Source organism: Phoca vitulina, unplaced genomic scaffold (assembly GCF_004348235.1).
Source record: "Phoca vitulina isolate PV1807 unplaced genomic scaffold, GSC_HSeal_1.0 scaffold21, whole genome shotgun sequence".
NCBI classification, from domain to species: Eukaryota; Metazoa; Chordata; class Mammalia; order Carnivora; family Phocidae; genus Phoca; species Phoca vitulina.
Window position 1 is genome coordinate 4,198,599 of NW_022589724.1, and position 20,964 is coordinate 4,219,562.

At 46.5% G+C, this 20,964-nt stretch overlaps 1 protein-coding gene across 3 annotated transcripts in view; it reads right to left on the minus strand.

Moving 5' to 3' along the window:
• Positions 1-266: 266 nt before the first annotated feature.
• Positions 267-20,964, minus strand: part of GRIN3A (glutamate ionotropic receptor NMDA type subunit 3A) — a 146,069-nt gene continuing 125,371 nt past the window's right edge. Inside the window, exons 7-11 of one of the 3 annotated variants that reach the window (XM_032419145.1) lie at positions 8,571-8,735; positions 7,240-7,316; positions 5,689-5,817; positions 2,546-2,874; positions 267-612 (exon numbers count right to left, since the gene is read on the minus strand). In XM_032419145.1, coding sequence (XP_032275036.1) covers positions 566-612; positions 2,546-2,874; positions 5,689-5,817; positions 7,240-7,316; positions 8,571-8,735 — 747 coding nt within the window. In that variant the 3' untranslated portion in view covers positions 267-565. Of the gene's footprint in view, positions 2,875-5,688; positions 5,818-7,239; positions 7,317-8,570; positions 8,736-20,964 lie in introns of all 3 variants that reach the window. The other 2 variants (XM_032419146.1, XM_032419147.1) reach the window with 2 other exon arrangements.

The window sequence follows — 20,964 nt, forward strand, 5'->3', positions numbered from 1 at the left end:
ACACAACACACTTTCACAGACTGCAAAACACTGTTCAGTTACTACCGATAACGACAACCACCGCTACTTGGGGCCGCTTTGTTCCACCACAAGCAGCTATGCGGTTCCTCTTCATCCAGAACACGGAGGCATTTCAAGCGATGCGGACGGACGGCAGCAAGCCTGCTTTCAGCCCCTGCTGCTGCTGGCCAGCCCCTGGCCATCCACTTTGTGGGTAGGCAGGGCCGTGCGGCTGCTACCGCCGCTCAGAACGCCGCAGGAGAGAAGCTTAAGGTAAACCCTTTAAGCACACAATACAAAAATCCAAACTTACAAAACAGATACGTTAAGGGAGAATTAATTGCATTACAAAAGGATTCTTTACTTTACAAAAGAATTCACCTCTGGGTTCCTTTAAATAGCCAGCTTCTCAAGAACAGTCAGGAGGAGCTGAGTTAGAAAAGGGCCCGAGTCCACGAGGAGCATGGCTGGCTCGTCGTCGGGAGGTGCCCCGGCTCATCGGGCCGCGCAGAGCAGGACGGCAGGCGCTGCGGCGTCCTCGGCTCCTGCAGATGGCTGGGGGCGGCTACGAGGCAACGTCTTCCAAAGGCAGGTGCAAATCTACGTCGGGGCCTGGGGGAGAACACGGGAGGACAGGGCATTTCAAAGCAGGGCTGTCCTTTCTGTTTCCTGGGCTCCCCCTGTTTCCTCACTGTTTCATCTGCGAGGTGGATGAAGTCTAACTAGAAGCTTCTTACCTCCCTCATCAGTCTCTCTGTGCCTCCATCCACCCCAGGGTTTTCTCAGACAAAAACAACTAAAGTGTTATCTAATTACAGCGGAAGGTGTTGTCTCTCCCCGGGGACTGGGTAGCTCCTGGTGGAAACGCAGGGGAAATTTTGTGATTGCGGAGCCTTTCCAGTGCTGTGCAGCTGTTACAGAGCACGGTGCTTGGGACAGTGCTGTGAATTCGTGCTGGGCATCCCGACAGATGAGGCCGGGGCACAGTAAGTGAGAACCGAGCAAGTCTCGTCCCAAGTGGTGCCCAGGGGTGGGAGCGGCTGTATGGAAGGTGAATCAGCAGCTGTGTACTATGATGTAAAAACCTCTCAAAAAGGCTCTTCTCCCCAGGCCGGGAGCAGCCATCCTTCTAGAACAGTGTTTCTCGAAGAGTAATTTTTGGATCACACGTGTCAGTCACCTGGGGGAGTTGGTTAACAGGTTTCTGAGCCAGACTCCCCACCTCACCCCATCTTCCGGGGAAAGAGGCTCTGTCGGTCAGCATTCTAATGGGTTCCTAGATGCCTCGCATCTACACTAGCACTGGGAACTGGTGTTCCATAGTTCCCCGTGACTTTTTCTTCCTGCACGCACGTCCACGCCACTGCACCCGGGACAGGGATGTCTGGGATCAGGAAGCCAGGTTACTGATAATCAGTTCCTTGGGGGCATCAGAGGGGGCCTGGGAGAGAACGGGAGTAGGTGTGGGGCTGGGAGACTCGCGTGCTAGTTACCTGTACAGAGCTGGACCGCACAGGGGACCGTCCCATATGTTAAAGCTTGTGGTGTTTGCGGGGGGGTCCGCTTTAGGAATTCCTAAAGCTAAGAGGCAACTGCCGATTTGAGAGCGGGCTAGTGTGTGGTTTGCTGAGCCTTTCCACTTAACCCATAGAACCAGCTTGCATGCCCCGTGCGGGCAATAAGCAGGGGTAGTCCAGTTTCATCTAAGGCCATGTCCTTGCTTTGCTTTGCTTTCCTTTATAAAAGGCACACTCTGTGGTGGAGATGCGTAGTTAGAGTCGAAGTATTGTCGTATTCCTTCCTTAGCCAAATTGTTTTTCTGGCCCAGAGCTCTTGTTCTCAACATGGTGTACATTTTTAATGCCTCTTCTGCCTGTCTTATTCCCGCTCACCACATCCCTGTCCCCTTTCATCGTGGCACGTAAGCTGTTCCTACTAAATGCTGGTCAGGATGGTGTCGGAGACACGGGACCCTCTCAAAAACAGGGCTCCTGCTTGATCTGGTCCATCCTTGGTCTGCTGTGATGCTAATGAGTTCGCTTAATTGTTTGCATACCCACACCTCTGGCCCTTATCTGGCTCCCCGTTCAGAATGCAGGAACAAATCTAGTTGGGGGAGTTGTATCAAAAGCCACAACCCTGGATAATCCTGTTCTATGCAAAGATTAAAACCACATATGAGTAACATTTTATCTCTTGTTGGTGTGAGTGCAGAGAAAGGGCTAAAACCCAGAACTACTAGTATGGTACCCAATGAGGAGCTGGGGTTGCCTGGTCATTCATAGATCCTTTCCACGGAGTTTACTCCTAATTTACCATCACTGCTCTGAAAGACCCCTACCCTGGAGAGCTAGGGAGTCAGCTTGGGAAGAGCTGTGGCTGATTTTTAGGCTAGGATGGGCAGACTTGACCTCTAAGAGAGACCAAGACCTCCGCTTCCCCACACTTTTGGCAGTAGTTACAAAAGAGCATTACAAAGTGTCTCAAGGGCTCAGAGGAATGCTGGGAACTGGGAAGGGGAGCAGCATGGTCATCTAGGACTCACAAGTCCGGTTTGTCCTTTGATACTCTTCCAGCTCCGTTTTCCTGCTCACAGCCAGCTGCAGCTCCTGACGGATCACCTGAATCTGCTTCTCGAGCTCTGAGAGTTCCTGCATCACTGAGTTCCGAGCTCCATTTAGGGAGTCTGCCTTCCCGTTGGTGGTCAGCGAGGCAGGGAGCTCTCTTCTCCTTGGAGGGAGCAGGATGTCCTGGTGGGTCCGGATGCTCAGCTGGTTTTGTCCTCCCTCATCACTAAAGATGTATTTTCGTCGGTTATCCTGACTCAGATTGGAAGTATTCCACACAGTGAGCTGACGGGGTCGCACACTGGCCCTAGGAAACAAAGACATTTTAGATTTACCTTCCATTCTGCGGCTCTCAAAGTGCTGCTCCCCAGCTGTTGGCCATTTCAAACTGTGAATATGGAGCTGGACATGCATTCAGAAGACAGATTGCCACGGACAGACTGCCTGCTGGAGTGGCACAGGGACAAAAAGAGCCATTACAATGCTTTTCAACTGAAGTTCTTACCAAGTCTCAAGCTGCCCTGAAATTGGAATGGACGTATCATCTGGAGGGCTAATGGACCAGGGAGTGGCGTATTCTTTTTTGAAGAAGCCTGGATGTCTTCCCACTCCCATCCTGCCAGCGAGGCTCAGAGCACAGCACCGGCTCGAAACAGCCTCTGGCTACAAAGATGGCGCTTTAGTAAAAGCGAGAGCCTATTTGTCCACCTGTTGGGCTCTAAGCATAAGCCGGCCGGTAGAGACTATAAAACGGCTCATGCTCAGTCCCACAGGACTACCCTGAAGTTTACTACTTGAGTTTGAGGAGAATAAAAACATACAAGCTGCAGGTTTCAGCAAAAAGTTTTCCATTATAGGGATGATTTTATGTGGGTCGAGAATGACAGCTCAGGTCTGAAGCTTTAAAAGAAACCCCATGAAAGCCTCAAATTCTTGCTGGAATAATGAAAGTCAATAGAAACAGATTCACAGTCCTCTTTCAGGCTTGCGTCAAACCACCTGCCACCATGTCAGGGAGACGGCTGTAGAGAGCAAGACTTACTGCCGGGCGGGCACAAGAGGAGGGGATTTGGTGCCTGAAAGGAACTCTGACAGATGTAATGAGGAGAGTTTCTTGCTACAAGAACAGACTAGAGCCCCAAGCAGCATAGCTGCGGATTTCTTCTAGCCTTGTTGGAGGAGGAGGAGGGTTATGACCGCTTTTGCAATCCACCACAGGGCAAACCTACAAAGAAACACTCTATTAAGTCCTTGTGTTTCTGTTCCCATCCATGTCACTGAATCAAGACTTTATTTCTGGACTCTTTCTTTCCGGGGAAGGGGAGGGACAGAGGGAGGGCTAATAAAGTTTCTTCCTCCTTTCCACCCATGTCCCTCAGTAATGTGACTTTGCAGCTCACCTCTATCAAGGAGGATTCAAGGGAAGAAAGTCTGGCTTTCCCTCCCCCTGGAATTTAGTCTGGTTTCCTGACTTGTTTTGGCCAAACTAGCAGAAATGGCAGGTGGCCGTTCCACGCCTAAACTTTGAAGAAGCCTCGTGCAGGTCCCCTGAGGGTCTCTCTCAGAACCCTGCTGCTGCAATGTGAATGAGTCCACACTAGTCTGCTGATGGTAACAGTGTGGAGAGAGTCCCCAGTCTTCCCAGTGGACCCAGCTGAGGCCATAGACCAGCCAGCCCTTAGCTGCTTTCCTCTCCCCCACAAGCTGGCTGCAGACATATAAGCAAATCCAGCCAAGATCAGCCAAGTCCGGCCCAGACCAGCAAATCGCACAGCGGACCCACAGATTGCTAACTTGCTGTTGTTTAAAATAACTAAGTTACTGAGATAATTTTCTCACACAGCAAAAACTAAGATACATGCCCCAAGCCATTAAAACATACATTCCAAACTCCCCTGCAGTTCCTTTACATTTCTCATAGTTTAAGTGGCATATAATGAGCGGGTGGCAACACAGTTTAGCTTTCATGTGTCCTGGGCTTAGTAAGAGTCTACAATGAACCCACTTACAGCTCTGCTGGCTTTAAACCTGGGTCAGGGGGGCGGTTACAATTTTACTTTGAGCTGTACAGTTCCCTGTAAGTTTTCCTCCAAATCCCTTCCAATTGAGTTTGAAAAATTTCAAGACAATCTTGTTTGTGTGTGTTACACCATTTATAATTTTTGTATATCTTGGGGCAAGGGAAAATGGGGGTGTATTGGAAACCCAGTGGGGTGAAGTATAGACCAAAACTTACATGAAATCCCAGGTTGAATAAATCGAAGACTATGCATAGTGTCTTGCAATATCTACTTTTCCCCTCTGCTTTAAATAGAAAAGGAGTAACGTCTACTTTTGTATCATGGCCCAGAACTTCTTTATGCCTTTCCTCAAATCCACATGTTAAGAATTTGTTCATCTATCTTTTTTTTTTAGCTCAAAGAAATCTTTATTCTCCAGCAGGTGCACACACATCCACCATCCCTGGTCCTCAGGGCCACACTCATCTGCATTCACCCACTTATCTATTGTTTTATTCATTCTATAAATATGGAGCATGCTGGAGGAATGCCGAATTGTAGCAGACATAGGCATTTGCATAGATACTCTTCCAAAAAAACGGGGAAAGAGTTTTCAACCCAGCAGACCTAACTGCAGTACCATAGAATGATTCAGAGGGAGCACCTGGGAGTAGGGCATCTGCACAGTTTCCTGGCACCCAGGCAACCACAAAATCAGATTAAGTAGAGCTAACCGATCTGGTTTTCTGCAGAGCTTTGTACACATATCTGGGAATAGAATACAGAAGCAGAAGCAGAAGCTGGATTCCATGACAGACTCAAGTTGCTAGCATAACAAGTGTCCCAGTAATCGACATGTGGCTCTGGGCCACCTGTGAATAGAATATGACAGATACTGATGTCAGATCTGGTGTCTAATTGGAGGCCTCTTCAGTGTCTCGTTCTGTTTTCTATCGAACCTTCCTCAGCCTTAGTGTGTAAGATGACCAGTAGGTGAACTGCGTCTGGCACTAAAAATGAGCAAAATGAGCTTCCACATATCAATTCTGTAACCTCGGAATTCAATGCTCCACTATGGCCTTCAGAAGAGACATGACAGCTGTGGGGCCTCAAACACTCACTGCATTTGAAAGGTCACAGCTGGGTGCTGGGCTGCAGGGAGGTGGCACAGGAAGTGTGGGCCCAGCATAAGCCAGGAGGGCAGGTTCTGCCTTAGCTCCTTCTCAAAATAAGGGGCTCCAGAAGGGAATCTGCCAAGAAAAGTGGACATAATGAGTGAAAGACACATTTGGTTCTCAGCGGAGGTGAGAGAGATGTGACTAGGAACCACATCACAGTTGGAAATGGGATCACTGGGCTTCCTGTTTCTATTACGGATGGTAAACACATGCTTTGTCATGAGACACTGTCTTCACCACTATGTCTTCTTGCGTTCCTCTGGTTAAAAATTTGTGTTAAAAAATGATTATAGACAAAATAGACGTAACATGACATAGAACAGCTGTGACCTGATTAGTCTCCAGCTTGTCGCCGACAGGGCTGCAACACGATGCAGGAATACCACAGCCTGAGAGGGCAGGAGGTGCTCACTGACTGGAAAGAGAGGCTTCCAGAGAGAACGGAAATGATGCTGACAAGCTAGATGCAAACTGGGGCCAGGGGGCCAGCAGCAGTCCCAGAGGAGGTATAAACAATGAAAAAGAATGATGCTTTTCACCCCTTTTTCCCTTTTCCTCTATCATGAGTGAGAAGTGTGAGTGGCAGATTTCAAAATTACCCAGAAAGCCAAGCTTTGAGCTGAAGATCTGCCACCGGTGAGAGTTGCTCCTGAACAGAGGCCTCTGGGCACCAGAAAGGAGGAGGGCCGCCCCAGGGAGCAGGCTGCCAAGGCCAGCCAGGAGCCAGACGGAACGCTGCCGGCATCTTTAGCCACCACAGTCACCCACGGGCTGCATGCGGGGAAGGGGTCCTCCAGGCATTTAATGCTTGGTACTCCCTATCACTGGGAGGCTTTTCTGGTGAGTTTGTAGTAAGAATGCCAGGAAATAGATGAAGCAGAACACGTCCGCTGCATATTTCAAATATTCCTAGGAGTGCTGGAAAGGAGCGGGGAGCAGACACATGTCAGAAAGGCAAAACGGCACGAAGCGAACGGCCTGCAGGACTCGTGAATTCAGGCTTGTGTATACTCTGTGCACGGTAACGAGAGCTAAAATGGCTTTGTTTCCGGGCCTTTCCATGTATTGTCTTGTTTAATCCTTACAGCATCTCTAGGAAGTGGGTACTGTTTTTATCTCAATTTCACAAACGAGGACATGGAGGCACAGCGAGTTCAGAGAAATACCTTGCTACGCCCCATGTAGGGCAAGGGTCCGTGACAGGTTAGGGTCTGGACGCGTGACCCCAGAGACCACAGCTGCACCCTTCACCAGGACGTACCCGGCCTATCCTGCATTTCCCTGTCCGTATAGGTACAGACATGTTTTTTCTTCTCTGTTCTATTTCTGTTTGAAACCACATATATTTGCACTGCTTGTGTTACCAACAACTTGGTCCCGGTTTGATCTGAATTATTTATACATAATTTCCCCTTTGAGCAGGGAGTCCCAGTTACATCTCTCCACTTTTATCTTCACAAACATTAAAGACACCTGGCGCTGGCCTCTTCTTACCTCCTTTCCACACGTTTAGTCTTGAAACGCTGCTGCTTTTCCTCTACAAACGATGTGTTTAGTGCTCTATGTAATCTCTGGCAGAAAGAACAGATTCACACATACAGATCATTAGAAACACACAGTCTGGGGACCAAGTACCACCTGAGTTTAATAATGTATCTCACTGTTACAAATCTGGGCCTCCAACAAATTTCCAGGGATGCCCGAAAACAGATCAACCTTCAGCCCTAAATCTCAAGGGAACCAAATTTTAATTCTAACCTATTATTCTATCTAGAGGGGGGAAAAAAGTAATTCGAAGGAAGCTTTAGATATGCTCTGGGTCGTAAAAAGGTATGTGATATAAAGAAGAGTCGTCACAACTAGTGTGTGGCAAAGGACCTTGCAGAATTGCTAAAGGTGAGTCAAAAACGTCTTTGCAGCCAAAACGAAGAAGGGAAGAAGCCGGAGAATTCCGCTAGTCACGTGAGCACCCGACGGAGGCCACCTGTCTGCGGAGCTCCCCTGAGGAGACCAGCTCCTTTCCAGGACGAAGCAGGAAGAGCAGGGTCCCATGTAACCGAATCAAGGGCAGTGACGTAACTAGTAAAAAAGGGTCGCTGTCACCGACGAGCGGGGCGGCCTCACGGCCCGGCGCGCGGCCACCGCGGCGGCAGGAGGGAGCGGCCGGCTGGGAGATCAGGCTGGCGCCGGGCGCCCCCACCTCCCGGGGGGCAGATGCCACGGCCGCCACAGCCCCTTCTGCTCTCGGCGGGCTCTCAGCGGCCCCTGCCGTCAGGCCGAGCGGTGCGAGGGAGCGTGCGGCTCGGCCTGGCGGTCTCCGGTCCCGGGGCCGCAGCGCGCCCGCGTCCAGGACAGAACGCCCATCCTGCGCGGCTCGGCCTGCGCACCGGCCGGCTGCCCCCCTCGGGGCCCCTGAAAATGCGGACGGAACAGGGGCCGCTGGGTTCATCGGCAGGCAAGTAGGGGCTTCAAGCTCATTGAATGAGCTTCCGTTTTGGCTAGGAGAGAGTCTGTAGGAAGAAACTCGCACACCGTCTCCGCAGGTTGTCACTACTAAGGGAAACCAGGTGAAAGACAACTCCCATCGCTTCCGTGTGAGCAACAGCGGAGGGCTGGAAGCAGGGCGGGGGCGTCACGGGACAGGCTGATCTAAGGGGAAAGTGCGTTAATGGGATAGAGGGAGCTCCATCGTCTACACGGAGTTGTCTACGCCACCGCGGTTCTCCTGGGAACCTGGCACCTGTCTGACGTGGGGCTCCGCACTCCGCCGGGCATCCGTGGCAGTCCGGACGGTTCACACTGGAGCGGGCCGCCCGCGCGCTCACCTGGCTGGTGTGGAGCCAGTACTGCAGCCTGGATTTGCTCTTGATCCGCGGCAGCAGCAGCCTGTACACCATGTGCTCCCCGACGGCTGTCAAGATGGACAGACCAAAGCCGATGCACAGCAGCACAAAGAGTCCAGAGAAGTGTTTGATGCCCATTTGCAAAGTCTGTGGCAGAACAGGGAAGGAAAGGCCGTGAATGCGAGGCTCCGCCTGGCCCCACGCTTGTTTTTAGATGCAGATACTTTTTTTTCCCCTGGACCGCAGGAGAGCTGGAAACTACCCCTCCCCAGCCCTCCCCGGGGGCTTGGCAGGCTTCACTGGACTGCGTTGTGAGAGGGGCCCAGCCGGGGCGGACGGCCGCCGCGCAGCACGCTTCCTGGGGAGCCGCGCACGTACAGTCCTCTTGCATGAAGGGTCCCGGGGTCTGGACCGCCCTACTGGCTCTAGAGGGAGACTGAGAGATAGAGACCAAGGGTTGAAACAATTTAACATCCCGAAGCACTGACTAGTTATCAAGGAAAGAACCTTTCTCCGGGACACAGAATGAGTAGGTTTAAGGGGAAGGGATGACGAGTTTCAATAATTTTGACATTTAGATCTGGCAGGAACATGGAGATCATCTACTTCAGTGTTCTCATTTTACAGATGAGGAACCTGGGACCAGGGAAGTGAAGTAAATTCAGGCAGGTCACAAAATTAGACAGCCAGAGAGGAGGAAAAAAAAAGGGGGGGGGACCTAATATTTATTGATTGCTTATCTTTTTGCACTGAGATAGGTATAAAAACCACAACTTACAGTTGAAGAAACTAAAGTCCGTGCAGCTTTTAAGTGACCAAGCTGGTCTATAAGCCCATGTTTGTTTAGCTGTGAAGCCTGGGCTCTTTCTGCTGTACAACAAAACAGCAGCTGGGGCACCTGGGTGGCTCAGTCAGCTAAGTGCATGACTCCTGATTTCGGCTCAGGTCATGATCTCAGGGTCGTGAGATTGAGTCCCACATCAGGCTCTGCACTGGGCGTGGAGTCTGCGTGGGGATTCTCTCTCTCCCTCTCCCCATCCCTCCCCTCCTCCCCCCCAAAAAAGCCGGCAGCAGTTACAGCAACTATAGTTACAACAACTGTATGTGGCAGGTACTTTACTATGTGATTTACATATGAGATCTAAGAGAATCCTTACGAGTTCTCTATGAAATGGGTATTATTCAGTCACGGACATCAATGACAAGAGTCAATCCTGCAGAAAGACTTTGGACACACTACTTCAGGCACTCTTTGAGGTACCACGGGATGAAGATAGGAGGGTTGTGTCCCTGCCTTTAATCAACCTGAGTCTAGGGATGGAGCAAACATTCATACGCCATGATACAGACACTGATCCGTGTCGTCTCAGTTTTGTGGAGAAGTTGGTTCATAAGAGAGGTAGAATGTGGAGGCTTGGGTGGGAAAGTAAGCACTCTGAAGGTTGTGGAAACAGAGGGAAAGAAGTGATGTCTGGCACAGTGATGTAGGGGGCTGTGAAGCAGACCATGGTGGCTAAGGGGCAGGTCTGGTGCAGGAAGCATGCACCGTGAGGGAGAAACAGGGCCATACTAAGCAAGCCCTTGGATACCAGTGCTAAGGAGCCTGACGTCATCCCTCTGCTCGGGGTTTTTGGTCATCATCAGTAATTATTTAGCACTTAATATGTGGAAGGCATAGCTCTGAGCACTTTATCACTGTAGCAACTTGCTTACTACTCATAACAACCTATGAGGTAGGTACTGTCATCACTTCCATTTTATAGGTGAGGAAACTTAGGAACAAAATAGCTTAGCAACTTGTCCAAGGTCACACAGCTAGCAAAGGTTAGAGCTGGTGTACAAACCCAGGCAGTCTGGCTCCAGAGCCTATACTCTTAACCACCCTGCCTTGACTGACGTCAGTGTCTCCCCATTCTCCTGAAGGGCTTCTTTCATTCTCCCCACCCGAGTCCTGAAGAAACAGCTAGCCAGACGTGGTTCAGGCACGGATCCACCTCCCGGTTATGCCAGGACGTCCACCTGGGGGCAGCGTTCAGAGGCAGAACTTGGGGATTTCGACTCCAGTGGAGTCTGGGCCATGAAATCTCTTTTCCCCCATGACGGTACCCCCAGCAGTGGCTCCGTATCAGTGACGGCTGCTCGGATCCCTGGAGAACTAATGACTGGAGGTGAGCAGGGACATAGAGCATGGCCTGGTCTAGGCAACTGAGCACAAGGCAGGACAACTAGGCCGATCACCTGAGAATGAGGCAGAAGCCCAGCGCTAGGGAATAAGGAATGCTGGTCTAGGAAAGGCAAGAGGTGTATCGGGCCCCGAGAGCTACGCAAGTACTAGGGCTTCTCCTAGGACAAGTGGTGACCAACTGTGTAACACTGACCTCCAGAAAGCAGATTACAAATATGTCTGAAAATAGCCCTTGGGCTGGACCTGTCGTCATGTGTACAGGATATGGCTATTATATAAGGATTTAATGAGTTATTACTGCTATGGATGAAGAAAAAAATGGGGGAATTCATTTTTGACTTAACATCATCAAACAATCAGCAAAACAATAGACCGGCACCGCTTTCTTGTACGGTGCTGCCAAGGTGAGGGAGAAAAATGTAACTTACAATGAAACATCTTGCCTTTTAAACACATGGCTTCCCCTTCCGTTTTTTTGTGCATGACAATAACTAATCTAATTTTCCTCTCCTTACCTCAATAACAAATAGGCTGGATTCAGTTTATTTTAGATTTTATTCATTTATTTATTTGACAGAGAGAGAGAGAGCGTGCGCACAAGCATGAGCAGGGGGAGGGGTAGAGGGGAGAGGGAGAATCTTGAGCAGACTCTGAGCTGAGCCTGACGTGGGGCTTGATCTCACGACCCTGAGATCATGACCTGAGCTGAAACCAAGGGTTAGACACTTAACCAACTGAGCCACCCAGGCGCCCCCTCTTTTTTTTATTTAAATTTCTGTTGTTTACACCCACATACTAATAGATTAATAGATATAGTTACTGTTTCTTTTAAATTGGGCATCTAATATGTGTGCCAGGCATCATTACGCATATTATGATCTTTTAACAACCCTTTAAGTATTATTATCCCCATTTCACATTCAAGGAAACTGACTCTCATAGAGATTAGCCACCTTCCCCAAGATCTTACAAGCTAATAAATGGGGGAGCCAGGCTGTGGATCCAGGACTGTCTGATGCTAAAGCCTGCACTGCCTTTCAAGTGAATCCCATTTATAGGTACTCCTTGCCACCTGGATCCCGGGATCAAGACCTGAGGCGAAGGTAGACGCTTAACTGACTGAGTCACCCAGGTGCCCCATGTGTCTAGGAGTGTTTTAGTGATATTTAAAGAAACTCGTTGGGATTTTTAGATGAGGTGGGAATGCTTTGGTGGTTTCTTTTCTCCCCCATTCAAAACAATGGAAAGGACTTCTACCATCTGGAAATTCACTAGCTAATGTATTTCCAGGAACGGACGAGATTCAGATAAAGGGAGATGCCTGTTCTGGCAAATGTTCTGAGCGGTCTCTGCCCAGATCATGAGCGCTCCCAGTGACACATAGAGGCCAAGACCACCAGTTTCGTTGCTGCCTAAACTGTGCTTTGCATCTTGCTCAGATGTGGACATTTGAAACATCTGACAGCTGGTGAGATAACTAATTCTGAAACCTCCAGCAAGAAATGCAGTTCGAGTATTTCATGCATCATGCCTTAGATGTTACTGAGTCCGAAGAGCTAAGCCTCCCCAGCCCCCAGTGCACATCTCTCCACACACCCCAACTACACACTTTCTCTGGTCCTCGAAGGAGTTGGCTATACTTGTTTTCAATTCCTCTGTCCCCAGGGGCACCTGGGTGGCTCAGTTGTTTAAGCGACTGCCTTCGGCTCAGGTCATGATCCTGGAGTCCCGGGATCGAGTCCCGCATCGGGCTCCCTGCTCGGCGGGGAGTCTGCTTCTCCCTCTGACTCTCCCCCTCTCATGCTCTCTATCATTATCTCTCTCAATAAATAAATAAATAAATCTTAAAAAAAAAAAAAAAAGATACACAATTCCTCTGTCCCCATTCACTTTTGGTCTATAACCTAGACAACTCCTGTCAAAGCCATCACAAAGACCTCCACATTGCCATGTCCAACAGTCATTTTTCACCTTGTATTCATGTATCAGGTTGGATACATAATCAGGAGGATTATTCATCCTCTTTGATATATTTTCTTCACTGTTTCTGGGATACCTCTCTCTTTGTTCTACTTCAGTCTTGTTTACTGTTTCCTCATCTTTCCGATCATAAATATTGGCATGCCTTTGATTCTTTAGCACTTTCTTATCCAGACTCATGGCTTTAAATCCTACCTATCTGCCAATGACTTCTAAATTTATATCTTCCCCAACTCCCTATTCAGTCTCTCTACCTGGACATCTAACAGACATCCCAAACTTAACACACTAAAATAAACTAATTTTCCCCACTGAAAACTGCTCTTCACACAGTCTTTCTCATCAGAGAATCTCCGTCCTTGCTATTGCTCAGGCCAAAAACCTTAGAGTCATCTTTAACTGCTCTCTTTCTGTAGCATTCCACACATAGTGTGTCTGCAAATATGGCGGACCCCACCTCCAAAATATACCCAGAATCTGATGACTTCCCACCACCTCCACCAACCACTCTGGTCTATGCCACCATCATCGCTCACCTAGACTATTGAAATAGCCTTCTCTTTGGTTCCCTGACCCCCTCAGTCTGTCTTCTGCACAGCATCCAGCTTGGCTCCCTCAACATATCATGTCATTCAATGCCCGGCAATGGTTTTCCGTCTCATCTAGAGTAAACCTATGGCCTACATGACCTTCCACGATTTAGTCCCACACTTCCTAACTTCACTCTGCTCAGCTACTTGGGCTTCCCCTTGCTCCTTTAAGTCTATGGAGCAGCTGAGGGTCTTCATTTTCTGTTCTCTCTGCCTGTAACTCTTCTGTCAGCCATCAATACTGTTCCTTCCCCTCATTTTCTGCAAGTCTCTACTCAAATGTCATTTATCGGTAAAGTCTACCCTAAGCATGTGGTTAAAAAGGCAAAACCTGTCCCCCTCCCCTTCCTTTCCTGGACACAATCTATGCCCCTTACTCTGTTTTATTTTTCTCCTGACATAATATATATGAGTGTATTGCCTATTTCCCTTCTCACATAGAATGTAAGCTCCAAGAGGCCAGGGGTTTTGCCATTTTGTTCGGAGTGGACCTTGATTGCCTAGAACAGTGCCAGCATTTACTAGGTGTTCAATTAATATTTTTGAATGAATGGATGAAAGCATATGAAAGCTAGAATCTTTTTTGTATAATGTAAACGTATACAGATTTTCCCCCCAAACACTTTTGTATATCTCAGGAGAGTTTTAGAATAATTCTGTGAGGGAGAAAAGACAGAGACGGATATTCTCAATTGATAGATGAGAAAACAGAGAGAGCTCGGAAAACCTGCCATCCTGACGTCATAATGCCAGCGTTCATCACTCTGGGGACTTAACTGGGGGGAAATATATTTACAATTAATAAAATAAACAGTTAGAGATTGAATGCCCTAATTTCAGCTGGCTTGTGTTGGGTGTGTACTGTGTTGATTTTATTTGCTTAGGACCCTTTCCTTGGGGAACTGCCCTCTCCCCCTTCATATGTTTTGGTGTGTCTACCAATCACAGACTCCCGGTTCTTTGGTCCCCTGAGGCCAAGCATGTGACCCAAGGTAAGTCAATTTGCATTTGAGGCAGAGACATTGTCACTGAAAGTGGTTGAGTCTGAGTCATTTCCAATGCTAGTGCCTCACAGACACGGTGCCCTGTTTCCTGCCACTACCGTCCCTGGAGTCCTGTGGTTCCTGAGACATCATCAGTCATTCTCCTCCTTACTTCAGAACATTGAGCTCCCCACTATTCTTTTGATAATCCCCCTTTTTCTTGCTTAAATTCATCTGTTGCTTGCAACCAAAGAACCTGACCTGATTGACTGCTTGAAGGACTAAGCTCCTCTAGCTCCGAGGTGTAAATAGAACCTATCTTGAGATAGACTTTATTTCTCAGGCAGAACACCAAAGTGAATGCATGAGTCTGTTCTAGGAAATTTTCTCTGACACAGTGAGGCTTTGCCTTTCTTTGCATGCCTCCAAAAGCTTGGTGTATAGCAGGTGCTCAATAAATGCCTATTATTAAATAAAGTATATATCTGACAAGAAACTTAGTTACAATTAATCTCAAGATTTCCAGTACCTATTAAAGTAGGCTTCCCCCAGAGCAAAATAACTACAAGAACCAGAGGAAATCATTTTATATTTTAGTGATCTGGTGCATTGAACTTTGCATTATCTCCTGTCTGTAAAGCCCAATCCTGGTGTTCAAACTAATTTTCTTCTTCTTTAGTAAGAACAGGAGTAGGGGAGGAATAATGATTTTAGTGAGAGGTAAAGAAAAGAAAGGCTATGGAGCTTCTGAAATATGGATGACTCCTGGATACTTGGAAGCAGGATGCGTAGGAAGCAAATGCTGTTTCTATTTATACACTTTTTTTCCCACCCACTATTTTGTCCAGAGGAGCAGCAACTCCAGCAATCTGGCAGATTCATTGTTGTGTCCATACATATGACCCTTTGTGGGAGAGGGACAGAAGATGGAGACCTGCATGAGGTATGGGCTCCGAGGCACCAAGGACAGCTCCCAGGGGATAGTGTTTGCCTGGCTGGACAGTAGGGTAAGGGAGTAAGGGGTAATCATTTGGGATTTCTAAAAAAAATTAATAATAATCATGAAAAGGGAGAAAGAGGATGTTCACTCAGAGGATCTGGAATTTCCTCATCAATGAAGGCAGACTGAAAAATCACATTTAATAAAAGAAACAAACAGGGAGATGATTTGCAAAATCCAGCAGGACAACAACGCATAAGCGAAGTTAACAGTGCTCACACATTTGGATGAGCAAAATAATCTAGATGGACAGCAGCTGGTGTCTGTGGGAATGTCCCATCACTTCCCAGGCCCTGGGGCTGGGGCACCTCTGTCTTCTTTAATCTGGAATCTGCTTCATGGCTTCATCAACACGGCACTGCCCATGCTGCTGAGGAAAGGCTGCCTCTCTGTTCCTTGCGTTCCCCAAACCCCTGCTCCTTCTAGGCTTCGGGAACCATTTTTTAGCCTTGAACCTGGTGCTCAATTTGCTACATCAGTTCCATTGTGTGGTCTTTCAGAAATCTTAATTTATTTTTAAAGCAACTCAGAAAAATATTTCTAAAACTTAGAGATGATTAATCATAATCCTTTTCTTACACAAATACTCTCTTTTTTAAAAAAAAATCTTATTTTTAATTGTCTTCACCCAACGTGGGGCTCAAACTCACAACCCTGAGATCAAGAGTCATAGGCTTTAACCGACTGAGCCAGCCAGGTGTCCCTACAAAATACTTTGTTCTTCCATTTTTCTCTCCTGAACTGCATATGAACCATATGCATATGTATTTTCCAGAGTTATGTTAACATAGCATATAACAACTATGCTTTTTAAAAAACCATTATTTTCTAAAAATGTGTGCATTTATACGGTGACTTTATTAATTTTGATGGCTTTATATTATCGCCTATTACTTACCATAATTGACCTAACTAATCTCAAACTGTCAGGTGTTTAATTTTCTTTAATATTATTTATTATTATATGTGATAAATATTGCTGGAACAAAAAATCTTTTGTGTACAGCATTTAAAAAATTGGTTTTGATTCCCTGAGATATATATATGCCGTGGGTGGGATTAACAGATCAGATGATGTAACTGTTTTGATGCCTCGTAATGTACGGTGAGCTTTCACCAAGTGTGAACGCTGTTCCTGGTGTTACCCCAATGCACAGAGTGCTCACATCCTTGCAAGCCTGTTTTACACGTAATCACTTTTCTGGTTTTTTTATTTTTTTAAAAGATTTTATTTATTTGACAGAAAGAGACACAGCGAGAGAGGGAAAACAAGCAGGGGGAGTGGGAGAGGGAGAAGCAGGCTCAAACTCACAACCCTGAGATCAAGAGTCATAGGCTTTAACCCTGGGATCATGACCTGAGCCGAAGGCAGATGCTTAACGACTGAGCCACCCAGGAGCCCCACTTCCCTGGTTTTAAACATTTTGATTTGTATTTACTTAGTGAGGCTATTTTTTGATGTTTGTTTTTCCCATCTCCTTTTGTATGAATCGTATATTTACATCCTTTACCAATTATGCATTTCAGACAAGGTGAGGCTTTTTATTGAAAAAAAAAAAAAGCTATTAACCTCTTTCCTACATGCAATTTCTGTTTCTCTAATTTTAAGCTTTACTGTTAGCTTTTGTTAGATTTTATTATGTGGAAATTTGAAATTTTATATGGCTGTATTTGTTTTGACTATGGTAAACCTGTGTATTGTTTCAGCTGTTAGAAAATATCCGTTGTTGGGATAAGTGTTTTATGACCAGTTGCTTTATTTTTGAAAAATAATGAACATTTTAGGCATCTTGAGTGTTTGTACTAAAGAGTGGAGCACGTTATTTTCTCTTCGTTGAGCCTTTCCATTTTAGCCGCATGCTTCAGAGGTACCTTAGCCAATAAAAGGGCACTCTCATCTTGGGGTAGCATGCACTCCTTTATGCTCATTTTGATTTTGATTTAAGATCTTCAGATTTTAAAAATATTGGCAAATAAAAAAATTGTGAGCACAAACATCATGTAAAACTAACAACAACAAAAAATGTACTGGTGGGTCAGAGCAAGCCTATGAGCTGTCAGACTGTATCTTTTGATGTACACAGCTGTCTTGCTGCTAGTGTCCCTTCAGTGTTGTGGGTTTTCACTGTGAATCAGCTAATGCCTTTAAAGCGGACACATGATTTGCTGCTATTCACACAGTCACCAGCCTTGGGGATAGCTACGGTAGCCAATATGAAAGGAGGGGGTCCAGTTCTGATTCTCAGTCTAGTGGCCTATTACGGCGCCACCTTGTCTTTAAGAACACCCAAGCCTTTCCCTTTTCAAGACAAGCAAAATAGGTAAAACACAGTAGCCAGATCAATGACCTCCTACATGCTAACAAAGGGAATCAACAGCATGAGTGAAGAACAGAGTTTGTAACTAAACCAAAAAAAAATTTCCTGAGAGGTTTTTCCCTGAGAATGCCTCTAAAGCATGATAGACTTAGAGGATAAACCAACAGTGCTGCAGCCATATTTTCTCCTATGTTTAAAAAAAAAAAGAAGTGTCTAGTGGTTTGGGGTTGCAACATAGAGAGCAGATACAATCCATTAATATAGGATTCATAACAACATACTGTTACTGATCTCTACAGCCTACAACTGTATTGGTTGCTGTTATCAGTTTAATCTAAATACCGTCACTTATTTTTCAAAATGAGATGAAGGTGGAAGATGACTCAAGACTGCCTTGCTTAACTTTTTTTTTTTTTTTCAATATGTAAAACCAAAGAGGTGGGGGCTGCTTGCTCCCTGACACGTAATTCACCCCTTTTCTGAAAACTGAGGTTTGATTTGATTATATTAATGAAACCATCAGAAATATTTTGAAGCAGGTAAATATAGGAACCATAAAAATAAGAGGTAATGCAGTGAGCTCAGCATCTGGGGTCAGAAAGCCTGGTTCAGGGGCACCTGGGTGACTCAGTCAGTTAAGCGTCTGGCTGTTGGTTTCAGCTCCAGTAGTGATCTCATGGGTAGTGGGATCAAGCCCCACAGGCTCTGCACTTGGTGGTGGTGGGGGGGATCTGCTTGAAGATTCTCTCCCTCTGCCCCTCCCCACACTGGGTGCACACTCTCTCTCAAATGAATAAATCTTAAGAAAAAAAGAAGAAGCCTGGTTCAAGTTCTTGCTTTGCCACTTACCAGCTGGGAGATCTTAGAGAAGATTCTAGATCTCTCTATAGCATCATGTATTAAACTGAATGATGTCACCTACTTCACAGTGTTATTACGATTAAATGCTATAACAACTTCAACAGAATCTGGAACAGTGGTTCAATTAAGTGTTAACTACCATTATCACCCAAGGAGTTGTACAGAACTACATTTGTTGGCAACCAGCAACTAACAGAAAAGTCAGAGCATTCTAACTTGGAAGTAAATGTGATCTTTCTTCCCAAATATCCATACAGTCAGATCTTTCCAGTTGCTGAAACTGGAAACAGGCTCTCAGTTCAAGGTCATTGCCATAAAGCTCTGGGTAACTATGTTAAGTAGATTGATCGAGCAATTAACTTATTTCCAGCCATTCCAGAAGCTGAGATATTTTTCCTCCTCTTGTTGAATTTAAACATGAAATCCAACATGTTTCAAACCCTTGGTCGTAATTTTTAAATTTCCATATTTTAATGTGTACATTGCAGGGTATACAAAAAATGTCTCTGGGAGGCCTTCTCGGCTAGCACTACACATGCTCGCTTTCCTCATGCACAGTTTCCTCCACAAAGTCAAATAGGTTGGGCTAGAATGAAAGTCTTTTATTTATTTTTCAAAAGATTTTTTAAGATTTATTTGTCAGAGGGCGCCTGGGTGGCTCAGTTGGTTAAGCGACTGCCTTCGGCTCAGGTCATGATCCTGGAGTCCCGGGATCGAGTCCCACATCGGGCTCCCTGCTCAGCAGGGAGTCTGCTTCTCCCTCTGACCCTCCTCCCTCTCATGCTCTCTGTCTCTCATTCTCTCCCTCGCAAATAAATAAAATCTTAAAAAAAAAAAAAAAAGATTTATTTGTCAGAGAGAGAGACAGAGGGAGAGAGCACAAGCCGGGGGAACAGGAGGCTCCCCGCTGAGCAAGGAGCCTGATGCAGGACTTGATCCCAGGACTCCAGGATCCCAGGTTCATGAGCCGAAGGCAGATGCTTAACCGACTGATCCACCCAGGCTGCCCAAGAGTCTTTCTTTTAAACTTTCTCTAGTCAAGAAGTCTATTGTTCCCTCTGCAAATGAGGGGGTGGGGAGGACTATGACATTGTTTCTTTTCTGGATTAGGCTTACACAAACATCCAGTTAATTTTAGAGTGGTGTAGCTAAGTACTAAGAAAGGGTTCAAAAGGAAAAATTAAGCGTCCTGTTTCCCTTATGTATCTTGATCTAATAGAAGTGGAGTAAGGGGGAAGGGGAGGGAATTAGAATGAACCCACTGTGCCCTAGGCACTTGTCTTACTATTTTTTAGTAGGCTGTACACCCAACATGGGGCTCAAACTCACAACCCGGAGATCAAGAGTTGCATGCTCTGCCAACCAAGCAAGCCAGCCAGCCAATGTTTTATATTTTTGAATCCTCAAAATAACCGTACAATGGATCCTTGTTTTAATTAGGAGAACTGATACTGCGAGGTTAAGTAACTCGCTCATGTTCACACAGCTAATAAATGACTCCTAAGAACCCAGTTGTAAATTGGAGCTGGAGTGTGTAAAGACACACTCCAAACCCAGGTGTGTCTGAATCTTTCAACGATGTTATCCTGCAATAAGGCTATGACTCATATCACTACAGGGTTGGGACCATTTATTATTAATACATTTTTTAGAACTGCACAGGATTTAAAGGGACAGAGATTCCTATTTTTTTTTGTGGTTCCTTAATAATCTACTAAATAAAAAGTATGGCGGGGAGCCTTGGTAGATGGGTGCCCTGACAGTAATTAAATGTGTGGACTTATTTTTCCTACTTTTGTTTTTTTAAGACTAGCGACTGGCTTTTTCAAAATAGAAGGATAATAATATCTTTCAAACAGATCTTCCTCATCCTGAGAAAAATCACCTGAGTTTTGTCCTGTGTAGGGAAGTAGGTTTCATTGTCCTGGTGTTTGGGGAGCTTTCAACCCTTCCATGGGCAGTGGTCCACCGTAAGGAAGAGGACTGGTGTGAAGTGGCAAGTGCTGGGACCAAGGGCAGCTGGTTTTCTGAGAACTGACGGTACGTGGGGCCTCGGAGAGCTGGTAACATCTGGAGTATAGGCAGTGGTATATTTATTGGTACACGAGTTCTCCAAACCAAACAACAGGAAAAGGTTTTGCTCCTTTCCGTGATGTGCCAGTTCCACCATGGCCAATCTCTTTCTTTTTCTTTTTTTTTTTTTTTAAGATTTTACTTGTCAGAGAGAGAGAGCCCAAGCAGGGGGAGCGGCAGGCAGAGGGAGAAGGAGCCTCCCTGCTGAGCAAGGAGCCCGACGCGGGACTCGATCCCAGGACCCTGGGATCATGACCTGAGCCGAAGGCAGACACTTAAACCAACTAAGCCACCCAGGCGTCCCTCCCATGGCCAATTTCAATCTATCAACATGACATCACTAAACCCGGAGCTAGGAAGAGATGCACACACATTGCCCTCGCCCA